Consider the following 15,438-nt stretch of genomic DNA (forward strand, 5'->3'; position numbering starts at 1 on the left):
TATAGGAACTCCCGATAATACTTAAAGCTAACGTCCAGTGACGTCACCCGGCGCTCAAGATGTACAGTGAGATGTTCCAAAGGGACTGTTTCCTTAAACATGAAAAGTAGAGGTAAGCCCTCTGGTGGACATTTTTATAATTACGTTTTCTAGAATCTGTTCTTCATGTGAGTGGACGAAGTGTGCTTGCGTTCCAATTGTCTGGGGTGCGGTATTGTTTTTTTTCCATCTATTTTCCCATGGTTTTCATAATAATTATTATAAAGTGGTGTCAGTAAATCTTAACATTAAAGCTTTGTGAAAATTTATTAACATCATACAGGCATAAGTGTCTCCTTCGCATTACGAATGTACTTTATCCTTGAACAAGAAACTATTAAAATGTGTTGTGTTTTCAATTGTGACAGTGAAGACCAGAGTTGAATTTCAAATGCACGAGGCTCAGAGGCAATTTGTCTTCATTGGTGAGTGAAGAGTGAAAAGCATTGCATGATATTAAACATTTGAGATGAATATTTTCCTAGTTTTTGGTGAATTGTCGATGATTGCAGTTATTTAGTAATGCTACGGAAACAATATTTTATGTGATATTTGAGTTGAGTTTGTTTAATGTTAAGAATTGAAGTTATAGCTTCGAAATTATTTAAAAATTAAAACGTTCTTGTAAAAAAAAAATATTTAGGGAGAGGGGAAATAATAAATTAAATATCAGCCTTGTGAAAGGGAATAAATAGCAGGCAGTTGAATGATCTGGAATTGTGAAAATAGAACTGATAAATTAGCATTAATGATCTAATGTTGAAAAGAAGAAACTAGGAAAATGATTAATGTATCAAACTGTGCTACAATTTTTGAAAATCAGCAATGGAAAAAGTCCAAACAACTCAACCATTAAATAAAAATGTTGCCATTCGAATAAAAATCTGAATAACATTGCGTAACTTGGCTAACAATAAAAAAATTACATAATTTCATAAATAGGTAATACTCTATATTCGAAACTTCTATAAAGTAGCTAATTTATACAAAAGTTTAGGCATATATGTTTGAAGTGTTAATCTGTTTAAACAATATCTCCTTTACGTAAAAAACAAAATTAATTTACAGAACTGAAAATAAACATAAATACATCGAACTTTTACAACACATAAAAGTCTTACAAACGAGTATTTATATGCATAGATGTAACTAATTTATTTTCTGTAACATATATATGTTGTATTTAAAATTAATGCACTGGAAATGTAGTGGGAATAATACCATAGAGAGTAAAAAATTTCGTTCAGGGGAGTAGTGTTAGCAAGCGTACCCATCACACTAATAGAGTTACCTCGTTGAATGAAAAATTAAAATTAAACTTATAAATAAAATATTTTAGTTAAAATTAATAACGATCTTCTGAGTGGTATAAATTAAATTATATAATCTGTAGGGAATCCTCTGTTTGAGATTCTGCCTGATATGTACATCTATTATCAGGCAAGACATCTCACTTGACGATATGTGTCAGAGGAAGAACAACTGTTTGTATGCATCTGAAGTCTGATTAGTGTAACATGTAGGCCTATGTTAGTAGCTAATTGGCGATGTATGCAATGGAGGGGGAAAGGAACTGGCCACCCTACACCATTATATTCTGGCCTAGTTGCCTCATGAGTGATGCCTTGATGGTGTCACTTGTGGGGTCCAGACTTGTCTTCGAACAGTTGACTAAACAACGAAAATCTGCAGGGAATCATTAAGAATTTGGGTGATAATTTTTTTAACTTCAAAAAGAAAAAGGTACTGATAATTGTTTTAAAATATTATAATATGTAAATTTTGGTGAGACTCTCGAGCACCAAAAACTGAACCTATTACTGACCAAGTTCTGGTCAAATTAATGTTGCGTTTGGTACTCTCTATTTTATTTGTATACTGAATGTCGTAGCAACAGTCGTACATCTGGATTCCGTAGTCATTCAATTTCTAGGCCACTTCTATCATCATGAGAGATTATAAAAATGCGATCAGAAGACGTACGATATATTAGTTTAAGAGATTGATTTCTTTAAATTATTTCACAAAATGGAATCCTAACCAAATATTACACTTAATGATTGCATTCTAAAAAAATCTTCGCAATATCCTAACTCATCCATATGTTGGAATTACTCATAATCTCGTCATTCATTGAGAAAATGTCTAAGAATTGCGAAATTTTGCGCGAGATTTGGCTGCATGAATAAATTTAGTATTTAGGGAGGGTGGTTGGACTCGCAAGAATTTCAATGTTAACATCAATTTCTCGAGAGTGTTCTTTCATCCAGTGCTGTTTTCCGCGATTTGTAAAGAAATTATAGGGATTCTGCACGAGACGGCCACATGCTCTTTAACCTTGTCACAATCCTCGGCTTCATGCCCTTTAACCAGCCGTAGCGAAAATGTCATCGTGCGCCGAGCCACAGTGTAACCTTCAATGTGCATATTACCTATGGAGGGAGGCGGACACCCGAAGGGGAAGTGAAGCAACTGTCTGACTTATTAACGGATTTCATTTTCCTTATGTCAAGCACTCAAATGTAATTTTATACAGTATAAGGTTACGAACTAATGTTTAGTACGTGTAACGAAGAAAGAAATGAACAAAAAAACAAAGGACACATTATCACAACCTATTAATTGTCTTCAGAATGTCTCTGCGACAGAGTTTCAAAATCAGGAATTATGTCACTTACTGCCAGTCGTAGTTGATCACGAAGGTATTTATCTGTCAGTCGTGATCTAAATTTGGTTTTTACTATTTTCATTGTTGAAAATAACGTAAGTTGTAGCGAACATGGCTTCAACACAGCAAGCGAAAGAACGAAGCTTCGGATATTTATTTTTTGGCAAGATTTGAAAAGTTCAACGTTTGTCAAGTCTTTACATCTAGCTTTCATTTAACATCGCATTGTAAATCTGTGAGTTTAAATTGAAAATCTAACGGCATTATTCGTACATCTGCTGAAAAAGGATCGACGTACAGAGATGATGATGATGATGATGATGATAATAATAATAATAATATTTTAACTTTTAATGTTTCATGAGTGACATGTAGTATAATGCTGTTTTATGTTATACAACCGTTTCCTCGTAATACTTGTGAACAAATCATACATTTAATATTCTCATCATACTGGTAGCAAAAAAATGCGTCTTCTCATCCTCCTTGAAACTTTCGTTTTAGTAGAGGTCATTGGTTTCGAGAGAGACATTGGACGATACGCCACTCGCAGGTCAGAGACAAATAAGCAAATGGAACGGAGTTTGATTCCAGTGAGTGAGAGGGTGGGGGTTGTGGAAGGTAGGGAGTAAGAGAAATGCACAACTATCATTGCGAGCCACAATGTGTTCGTGAGTCTCATTTTCGCCACGGCTGCCCTTAACTATCCCCTTGTGTAACTCTAATTAGTTATAGTGCATGTGCCAACGTCAAGCAGAATAGCAGATGGCCCTCGATTACATTATCTATATATAATTTGAACTGGTAATGGAAATTACGGGAAAACGGCTTAACGGATTTTAATAAATGACCCCTCATTTTGAAGCTTGGAACTCAAAGTGTTTCAGAAAAATAGTAGTTTTCAGTGAAATGTCAATTTTTCAACATAATTTTCCTATTTTCCAAAATCCTTCTGTAGCCAGTTTTGAGAACTAGCTAATTGCATTTCAGAATAAAACAAAACACACACTGCAGTAAACAATATTACACGAAGGCCATGATCTGCAAGAATGCTGACATATTTAGAGCTCAAATTAAATTGGTTATTAAAAAATTATCTTACTAAAAATAATTTACAGGTTCGATTCTGTGGTGTGTAATTTTCTGGGTACAGCTGTGTATTGGATATTAAAAACTACATAACTTGAGGTGGTTTGATGACATTATTACCAGAGAAATGAAATATTATTGCAGTTAATGCCATGATGTGACTATTTTTCATTAATTATACATATTAATGCTATATTGATGATATGAAACTGAAACTTTTGGAGTTATATAAGTAGATGTAGAGAATAACTTAAACTAAATTTTGATTTCTGTATTTTACTAAGTGGCGGCTATATAGTATATATGTTACTGAAAGCTATAAAACTTACGTAAGATAATAATATTATTAAAAATGAAATATTTTTACTGTTATTAATCAAGTGGGGTTGGGTCTTTTTAATATATTTAATGGCGGTGTGGTGTAGATATTTATATGCGTGGTTCTCTTCAGTATTGGCTCGAGAGAGAATATCTTTCATTATTATGGAAGCAAATAACTTCCAGAATGTCTGGTATTCTTCATTGAAAATAAATCTGAAAAATGTTTATTTGAACGTCTAATGAACTTAGTTTGCAGCATTTGGTGCACAAGCCACTAGTTTCTCCTTATTTCTGTGTCATTTCCATAGTTACCTGAATTGATAACAGTGCCAGATTTCATTCATTCTGGAATAATAAAGTCGTTTATCACAATGAAAGGATTTAATGTTTATTTATTACCGCCTTTGTGAAACTGACATCGTTTCAGAATGGAATAACATTTTTATTTCGTATATAATAGTACTTAGTGTAAGAATACTGACACAGCCGAGCAAGATAATAGAAATACATTAATAAACTGAACAAAACCATAACTGAGATAGAAACGGTCTTCTTTCATCGATATTTTCCGTGAAAGTCAAATAGGGTAGAAATCGTGTTGTAGGTAACTTCGCTGTCATTAAGATTTCCCTTACTGCGCATCCGAAGGAATTAGTTATAATAATTCTATGTACTTTATATACAGGATAAACCGAATGCCCTGGAGGTGTTTACCGCAAGAATTAATACTGTTGCCATTACAATAACTGAAGGGCAGTGAACATCAAGTTTAAGACAATATTCCTCGTGGTGCGTTGACATGTTTTGACATCAATACGAGTAGACGGACATTTACTAGGTTAAACCCACTTTTTGTGCTGCGCGTGTGATGAATTTTAAATACATTAGACAATACAACTAGAGCATACCTGCAGAACCCGTAAGAAGGGGAAATAATATGACGTCAGCCTCACTCCACTTCTATTGAGGATGATCGATTTCTGCGTAGAGTTGTTGTCTTTTTTGCGCACTGTAATTTTCAAAAAGAATTGTAATAAAGTCATTGTATTTATAATGCGTTATCTCGTTTCAAGGTTTACAATTATGCTAGATTTACTATCGGTAGTTTCTTCGAGATTTCTTTGCCCTAGCCTGCATTAGATTTTCCAAAACTTTCCTCCTATCATCACCTGCGAAAACATAAATTTGTAGCATATTTAAGTAATGGATCTTGAAAGTTAATATAAATGTCGCTATTCATTTCAATACAGAATGAACACAACGAGTGATGTCCTTAATTTAGCAGTATATAAATATCAATATTAGGGCCTACAGTTCGCAATAATGAACTGACCCGAAAGTTCGTCTATTCCATAATTCTTAATATGGGCTTTGTTGAAATGTGGTTTAATATTGAAATGACAAGTAGAAATAAATTGGATGGGACACAGTAAACAAGCAATTCTTTCGTCTTCTTCACTAACAAAAAAATCATATTTCCATTTCCTTTGAAAGCAGTGCATCTTCACGGATTTATATTTTGTCATGTTCCAGTTCTCTTCAAAATGTAGTACACGTATTGTGTATTTATTTGGCTGCAGTGCGTTACAATGTTGAATGACAGCATTGTTCTCCGGTCATATAGCTATCACTCGCTTATCAACATACAATTTACATATCGTCCTATTACTAGTAAAACCAGTTAAGTCCAGTAATGCAAGTTTTGTAAAAATAGGAATTAAAACTTTATTAATGCACGACAAATCATAATAAATTCTTCAAATAAAGTAATTGGTTCGTTGCCTACTACATTTCGGACTTATTACATTTTAGTAGAATATAAAGCACGGAAAGACAAGTCGGGGACTGTACTTAACTTATTTTACACAATAATGGACTTAATCGGTTTTATTAGTAATAGGGCGATATAATTATACATAGGTAGACCTTGCATTATATGCATACATACATTTTGAAATTTATTTTACATGTCTTTTAACTTATTTATTTTCCTCATTCGTTTTTCTCTTCCTTTCCAAAGGTACGTTCCTAAGGATTTTATTATATGTTCATTTGTAATTCTTGATAGCTTACTGTGTACCTGGCACCGGGAGAATGAATGTTGGTGCAGCCGAGCGTAACTAGGACGCTATGACCGCACTGGTAGAAAAGGTGGGTGAGATAGGAAGGTTACGAAGGCGGTCGCTCTGAGAAGCTACACTTCTGTAGGTCTGAACTAGAGCATACAGTAGATTATATGCGTAACTCACTCCTTGCTTGGGCGACTTGAAATGTATACTATGTGTACTACGATAGCGTACAGCTTGTTTCAAATTTTTGTTTCTGAAACTGGCAACAGGCATTAGACTTTGAAGTTTTAAGACTGCAAATTGATGAAACCACTTATTTTTCTGTAGGTTCGCGTTTCTTTTATGATTTGCTCTATAGATAATTTAAGACTCTTTGTATAAGAACCTTATTCTTTTCACGTGGTTCAATCATTTCTATGCAAAAAGCTGTGTTGCTAATTTAACATACTGTATATCATACAATTAGCCGTTATTTATCTACATTTTCAACTTTCTTGATATGAATCGTTTTTTGTGCTTGGCATTGATGAAATCTGGTCCACTTCCTGTCGATATTGTGACGTCATTAATTATAGTAGGCCTTGGATGACTGAAATTGTGTGTTTAAAAAAATCATTTCAAATCCAGCCAGTCCTGATAAAACATAAAGGGGGAGAAACAAAATGAATGTGACATGAATTCATTATTCGTACACAAATGGACGCGATTAATACATATGGGAGTATGAAGGCAGAAATAGTTCATTTAACATAGTCTGTCGTATTTATTTCCAAATGAATCCAATTCTCTTTAACGACGTATTATTGTACAGTGCATTTTCAAACAACTCATTAGCATCATACTGTTTTATTGACATTGAGAGCTGCGCTACTCCTTTTCATTCGGTAGAGATATAGTTCAAGCTCACACAACTTAACAGTTTCGGTACCAACTTCCTAACTCTGGTTATAACTATACTTCGAAGCTGAAATTACTCTGAAATTAAGTACACGCAGTATAATACAGTGTTTATAAAGCAGCTGGCAAGGCAATCCTTTCCTCTCTTACACACAATATGTGAGTTAGATGGGGCTTTTGAAATATAGGTCGAGCAAGGAAAAAATGAAACGTTCGCCTGAAGGACAAATGTAAATATTATGTTGGTTAGAATGCATTGTATTATCTTCTCTCGGGTGTAGAAACATACTATTTCTCTTAGATCTATAAACAGTTATACAGGGAAATACTATTTTTACAAAGGTGTAATAGTAGTAATGATGATGATAGTAATAATAATAATAATAATAATAATAATAATAATAATAATAATAATGATAATGGAAAGGGACTGGCCACTCTATCCCAATATCTCTCGTTTTCGGGCATGTTCCCAGACAGAAGACTCATGCAGATGGTCATGATATCAATTCCATGATTTGAATTCCAGAATGACGCATGGTACAATAATTATAGTAATTTTAGACAGACTGTACTTAAACACACACAATAAAATGTATTATTTCCTAGCTTTGTAAATTAGTTTAGTACTAGAAACACAAACTGTATAGGCTACAACCTTTTCAAGATACAACAAACATAGCTGCAACACTTATTTATTATTACACCATTTTTTAATATTTCTTATATGTCTAACTTGAATCATAGAACGCGAAAATTTACGTCTTTATACATTAATGAGTAGTCCTCTGTTCTCAGAAAGGTAATAGCCTGTATTCGCAAACAATCACAAATTCAAGGAAGTAATTTTTATATGTCACGGCTAACGATATAAACTTACTTTTGAGCTCTTTCTGTACATTGAGAGCTTTCACACTTCTTTCTTGAATTAAACTCTCCCTCAAGCACAAATATTTAGAAGCAAAGAGTAAGCCTATATTTGGAAATTCTAACTTAGGCAACATTACGGACAGTTAGATTCTTAGTTTCGCCGGAATCTGAGTGGCGTGCTGTTCTGTAGGTTTATGAGTTCAAGCTACAGACTTTCAGAATCTTCTACCGGTTGTAAGCCAAAAGCATTTCAGAAAAATCTCGATTCCTTGTCAATTGTCATTATTTCTCCAGACTTACCAGTGAATTCTGCTGTAGGTCTTGAAGTATAGTCTTACGAGATTTGATAAGCCGATTTTCTTATCACTCTTGAAAATAGTTTATACTCAAGGAAAGTGAAGTTGTCTATGTTCTACAAGATACTGCTACATTTCAAATTTATCCATAAATGCTCTTAGCTAATCGATCATATGTTGTGCAATTCTGTAACTCGCACGCACAACGTATTTGAACCGAAATATTGAGAAACCCCACATGTCTAGAAAACTAAACTTTTCAGGAGATACAAAAAACATCTCAGGTCCTAGATTTGTGCTCAAATTATTTTTTCTTAACACTTCAGCTAAAATGAAAAGTTGGTGAGAAAATGTGGGGTTTCTCTTCATAATATCGTGAGACTACATGTTTAGATTACGAAATCATAATATATAACTCAATTTCGTGAAAAAAATGGACATGTGGGGGTTTCTCAATATTGTGATTCATTTGATATCAGTCTCACCTTATTGATATCTCATTTTTATCTTTAGCTATTCCAAAGGAGATCTAGACAGTATTTATTTACTAAAACTTTCACTGTGTTTATTTGTAAAATAAAATGTGATGCGTAAGAAAGTGTAATAGAACATAATAAAAGCTTTACCTCCCTTTTTAATAAAAGATCTTTCTCTTTTTTCCACTCATTACTAAAGGGAAATGATCTGATCGGATTATATTGTATTTCACTTAAAACGAGCCGCCACTTACTGCAGACGCGAGCGAACTTGCGCCTTGTAAGAACTGCATACAGAGACTACAGCTAGTACAGAGTCCGTTCTACCTGCACTGAGGTTGTGTTCACAGTTGAGAGCACCCATGTACATGTGCATCTAACTCGTACTCAAAGTAACCAAACGCGGGACTCTAGTTATAACATACAAAATGCCTAAGTCTGAGTTTCATCGTGGGCTGACGATTGTTCTATAGCGTTCTAGATTTATATTGGAAGATAAAATATGAAATTCTCACAACTTTTCAATGTGAACACATCACAAGGTTCGTAGTAGACACTGATTTAAAGTCTAACTTATAACTAGAGACTGGATTTATAGCTTTTTACCTATTTTTTTTCTCTTACTTCTAAACTCATAATTTCTTAGATAATTTTTCCGAATCATGGTCATAAGAGTCATATCTGTAAATTCTGTTGAACCTAAGAAAAATCTAAATTGCACCTTAAGAACTAAAAAAGCCTAAATCATAATTAATATGCATTTTTCTATATTTACTGTGTTTTGTATAAATATATTTAGAAATTTCAATAGATCTTACAATTTTTATTCTCTTCTGCACTGGAGAAAGCGACCCAATCTGTGGTCTTTTTCCCTTCACTCTATTGTTGTTTTGGATAAAATGGCTAACATGAAATTCCGTCTTTCTTTTTATAGCGGGCCGTTCTTCAGAGGCTTCACCTTGTCAAGGGCACTGATTGCGACTTATGTATTTTGTAATTTCCACTGAAGGCAGATATGACATGCCAGTAGAAGGGTAAGAAGTGACTAAACTTTTTCGTGAGGTGAATGAACCGTGAAAAAATCGTATTATTTAAATTCCTGAAGTTTTCGGGCATGCTCCCAGACAGAAGACTGTGATCTTGCGTGTGCAGGTAAAAGCTGTGAACTTTTCTGAGGTCTCAGTGCAATCTGTCTTATTCTGGTGATTCTGGCGTTAACATTGAATTGTTATATTTTGTGTTTTGTTAAGCTATGCCAAAAACAAGTGACATCACTTTTATTACGACAGTGAATTGGAAAATGATTCCAGCTTTACCACCTAGGGAAAAAATATGTTATTTAAAACTGACTGTAAGCATACATTTAAAAAAAATCAGGAAATTTTTGCGACCCCTTTCACAGTTGCGACAAAAAACCTAAAAAAACCTCTTTAACCTATTCCAATAACCTAAAATGGACTTCTTAAAACCTATCTTAAAAACGCACTAATTTGCCTCCGACTTAACGTAAGCTATGCCTTCACTAGCGACATCTAGAAATATTATTGAAATACTAGCACAACGGGACATAAGCTACATTTAAAACTTTTTTGTAGTTACTTTTTTGTTTATAGTATTTAGGTGCATGCAAATTTTTAATGATGTTTAGTATTTAGGTGCATGCAAATTTTTAATGATGTTGAAGGTTGCCATGGCGCCAGAGTAAGAAAATTTTAAATTAAATGTGATTAACATCAACGGATGTAGAATGTGCACAAAGTCTGTTATCTGGGTTGTGCACATACGGTCCTCTAGGGACTATGGCTACTGGACGATTAGGTGGTGGAGGTTCAATATTATTCTCTTTTCCATCTCCTTTTGTCTTGGCGTTGCCGTCAGTACAAGAACAAGTCCCAAAAATGTTACCAAACCAACCACGAACAATTTGGGTGAAGTCGAGAGTTTCGTTCAGGAAACAATATAAGAAAGGATTCAGAGCTGTTGAAGACAAACTTAACATTGAGCACCAGAATTGCACCAGCCACCACACCACCTCATGATAATTCACGTTTGGGTCTGCTTGGGCGACGTTCATCACCCATGTAGGTATCCTGGTTATGAAGCAACAGAAAACGAGGCTCAAGATCACTTTGAAAGTGCGTACTTTGCGTTTAGTATGAACGGTACGCACTTGCTGGTCAGAGCGCGACATTTTTGACGCACTGGCTTCAGGTACGGCGATCTGATTTTCTTTCCTCTTATTTACGGGGGTTCCGGAAGAACTGTCCGTTAGAAGGGTGCTTCTGGAGCCCAAGTTACTGTTAGTGTTGCTCTTGCAAGCGTGTTTGGGAGCTGTCTTAGAGTTTGCTTTCTTGAACAATTTGGTGCCCTTCTTGTTGGAAGATGAACTTATTTCATTGGAGGACGTTTGTGCGTGTGATCTGATAGTCATTGGAATTCTTTGTTTCCAGATGTACTTCGCTACCACGGAGTAGAATCCGACGAACGTAACAAACAAGGGTATAAATATGAGACTGAAGACGATGGTGAAGTAGTGGCTTTTGAAGACTTTGGTAGGCACGGTGCAGAAGTAGTAAGGTTCTTCTAGAATTTCACATTCCACAGTCACAATGTAGTAAGGTCCGATGTGGTCATATACGCTGTACATCGGCGCCGCTATTCCTGGAAACAAAAATATTATCTTTATTCGTACTACAGAAGAACTGAGACATAATATGTCAACTGATAACTTCTCAGCATATGTAGAATACCTTACGTTCGCTCTTGAACAGTTTCTATGGGATTTCTGTTAGACAAACCGGCTCTGGGAAAGTTCTGTCGTGCCGTTCTTATTCCATTATTACTCCATTCTCGTCTTATCACATCACCTTTCCTAAATATATCCTATAGTTCTCAAGACACATGAAGTAAAGAGGTAACAGAAATAAAATTATTCTGTGGTCTTTGAATTCCCTTCTTAACTAACAAAAACAATAAATAAAAATATACTGTGAAATTGTCCTACGCTCTTTGAATATTATCTTTGACAAGAATAAGACAGTAAAGAAATTACCAATTTATCTGATGATTTTTTGAACAGTATCCTTAGGTTAAACGTCCAATAAATGAAGAATTAAAGATTACCACGTTATCTTACGATTTTTGAATATTGTCTTTGGATTAAAACGAACGATAAGTAAGGAATTAACGATTACCAAGTTATCTGATGCTTTACGAACAGTTCTTTAGATTAAAGGAGACGATAAGTAAAGAAAAAAGACCACAAAATTGTCTGATATTTGAATAGGTCTTTAGGTTCAAAGAGACGATAAATAATTAACACTTAATAAATCATCTCCTTACTCTGAACAGTACTTTTAAATTAAAAGACCGACAAATAAAGAATTAACGGTTACCAAGTCATCTGATATGATGTTTTATGAACAGTGGGTAAGATTAAAAGGGACGACAAATAAAGAATTAACTGTTACCAAGCCATTTGATGATTTATGAACATTGTGTAAGATTAAAAGGGACGACAAATAAAGAATTAACGGTTACCAAGTCATCTGATAAGATTAAAAGGGATGACAAATAAAGAATTAACGGTTACCAAGTCGTCTGATGATTTATGAACAGTGAGTAAGATTAAAAGGGACAACAAATAAAGAATTAACGGTTACCAAGTCATCTGATAAGATTAAAAGGGATGACAAATAAAGAATTAACGGTTACCAAGTCGTCTGATGATTTATGAACAGTGAGTAAGATTAAAAGGGACAACAAATAAAGAATTAACTGTTACCAAGTCATCTGATAAGATTAAAAGGAACGACAAATAAAGAATTAACGGTTACCAAGCCATCTAGTGATTTATGAACAGTGTGTAAAATTAAAAGGGACGACAAATAAAGAAATAACGGTTACCAAGTCATCTGATGATTATGAACAGTGTGTAAGATTAAAGGGAACGACAAATAAAGAAATAACGGTTACCAATCATCTGATGATTATGAACAGTGTGTAAGATTAAAAGGGACAGCAAATAAAGAATTAACGGTTACCAAGTCATCTGATAAGATTAAAAGGAACGACAAATAAAGAATTAACGGTTACCAAGCCATCTAGTGATTTATGAACAGTGTGTAAAATTAAAAGGGACGACAAATAAAGAAATAACGGTTACCAAGTCATCTGATGATTATGAACAGTGTGTAAGATTAAAGGGAACGACAAATAAAGAAATAACGGTTACCAAGTCATCTGATGATTATAAACAGTGTGTAAGATTAAAAGGGACGACAAATAAAGAATTAACGGTTACCAAGTTATTTGATAAGATTAAAAGGGACGACAAATAAAGAATTTACGTTTACCAAGCCATCTGATGATTTATGGACAGTGTGTAAGATTAAAAGGGATGACAAATAAAGAATTAACAGTTACCAAGTCATCTGATGATGTATGAAGTGTGTATAATTAAAAGGGACGACAAATAAAGAACGGATCCCAAGTCATCCGATGATTTATGAATAGCGTTTAAGATTAAAAGGGAAGACAAATAAAGAATAACTGATTAACAAGTCATCTGATGATTTATGAACAGTGTTTAAGATTAAAAGGGACGACAAATAAATAATGGTTACAAAGCCATCTTATGATTTAAGAACAGTGTATGAGATTAAAAGGGACGACAAATAATAATTAACGGTTATCAAGTCGTCTGATGATTTATGAACAGCGTGTAAGATTAAAAGCAACGGCAAAGAAAGAATTAACAGTTATCAAGTCACCTGACGATTTATGAACAGTGTTTAAGGTTAAAAGGAAAATAGTTAACATTACCAAATTGTCTGATGATTTCTGAATAGTGTCCTATATTAAATTGTACGAAAAGTAAATAATTAACTATTAATATTGTCTGATTTCTAAATAGTGTTTTTAGATTAAAGGGGACAGTAAATAAAGAATTAAAGATTACCAAATTGATGTTTTTTATATAGATAGTGTCTTTAGATTTAAAGGAAAGACAAGTATATTAATGATTACCAAGTTACCTAATTATTTATTAACAATATCTTTAGATTAAAACGGACGATAAATAAAGAATTAACCATTACAAAATTATCTGACTTCTAAATAGCGTCTTTAGATTGAAAAGAACTACTCGTATAAAGAATAAACGATTACCAAAAGTGTATTTAATTTAAAGGGGACATAAATGAAAACTCACCGGCGTAGCTCAGACGGTTAAGGCGTTTGCCTGCCAATCCGGAGTTACACTCGGCCGCGGGTTCGATTCCAGTTTGCGTTGATTGCGTGGTTGGTTCTTTTCCAAGGTTTTTCCCAGTCGTAAGGCAAGGAAAATGTCAGGTAATCTATGGGGAATCCTCGGCCTCGTCTCGCTGTATACCATCTAGCTATCAATACACCTATCTAAATAACCTAGTAGTTGATACAGCGACGATAAATAACCAACTAAGGAAACGAAAAGAATAAATGATGACCAAATTATCTTTTTTTTTTAGTAGCGTCTTTAAAGTATTAACGATTACCAAACCTAATTATTACTGAATAGTGTTTTCAGATTAAAATAATGTATACATCATTGTTGATTAGTTGATTACCAGATTATCTGATAATTTCTGAATAGCGTCTGTAAATTTCTAAATTATTTGATTATGTCCGAATAGTGTCTTTAGATTAAAACAGACGGTAAATAGCGATTACCAGTTTATCTTTTGATTTCTGAATAGTGTCTTCAGATTGAATGGGCGGTGAGAAAATAATTAAAGACTATCATATTATTTGATGATTTCTTTTACATTATCTTGAGATTAAAAGGAACAAAGTAGAAAATTAAAAATAACCAATTTATCTGATGATTTTGAAGGCGCTTGGGACATGGAGATAGATGTCCATGCTTTCTTGACCTCCTCGTCTTTTGCCACCGGGAAATACCTTTTGCTCACAATCAGTTTGATACGATGCTGAGTTCAATCTCGGGACCATTTTGGAAGTGTTAGCAAGTAGAAAATTGTGTCCTTATCCGAAATTTAACTCGGAACCTTCCAGTCCACAACTAATTTTTCTACCAACTGAGCTAACCTAAATGGCAAATTAACAAATATCAAATAGATTTATAGCTATTGAAAAATGTTTTTATTTTAATACCACTTATGATTGTATTTAACATTTACATACATAATTTTATGATGAATTTCCTCAAAGATATTGAAATTTGAACGAAAAGCTTCCAGTAGTTTCGGAGAATAGGTTTTCCACAGAGTGTCTAATAAAGAATATGTATGTACTCTTACGATGTGACAGCTTTTATCTATGTGAAAAGGTGCACACTATTTCGCACCATTACAAAATTTTTCTCTACAATTCGTATAAAGAGAAAGTTTAAATAAAAGATGCTGCATGAAGTCCCTGATGTCCTTACCAGCCGCTACGATCCAGATGGCCACAATAATGGCGATACTGCCTCCGAGACCGGGCTCCCATCTGTTGCCGGCGCCACTCTTGACGGCCTGGTAGCGGTCCAGCGCGATGCAGGACAGCGCCATGGAGTTGGACAGCAGGCTCATCGACAAGAACACGGGTACCACTGCGCACGCCTCTTTGCCCAGCATCTGTAACATCACTGTACTTGTTAACTACTATAGTAGACCCTGTACTCCGGCATATTTGTAGCATTCCTTGACAGTTTGTTGTGATGTAGCAACTTT

At 34.2% G+C, this 15,438-nt stretch overlaps 1 protein-coding gene across 1 annotated transcript in view; it reads right to left on the reverse strand.

The window, feature by feature from the left end:
• Positions 1 to 4,246: 4,246 nt before the first annotated feature.
• Positions 4,247 to 15,438, reverse strand: part of LOC138712196 (cholecystokinin receptor) — a 35,455-nt gene continuing 24,263 nt past the window's right edge. The window contains exons 5-6 of the mRNA XM_069843708.1: positions 15,153 to 15,342; positions 4,247 to 11,386 (exon numbers count right to left, since the gene is read on the reverse strand). Coding sequence (XP_069699809.1) covers positions 10,443 to 11,386; positions 15,153 to 15,342 — 1,134 coding nt within the window. The 3' untranslated portion in view covers positions 4,247 to 10,442. The remainder of the gene's footprint in view (positions 11,387 to 15,152; positions 15,343 to 15,438) is intronic.

Source organism: Periplaneta americana, chromosome 13 (genome assembly GCF_040183065.1).
Source record: "Periplaneta americana isolate PAMFEO1 chromosome 13, P.americana_PAMFEO1_priV1, whole genome shotgun sequence".
Classification (NCBI taxonomy): Eukaryota; Metazoa; Arthropoda; class Insecta; order Blattodea; family Blattidae; genus Periplaneta; species Periplaneta americana.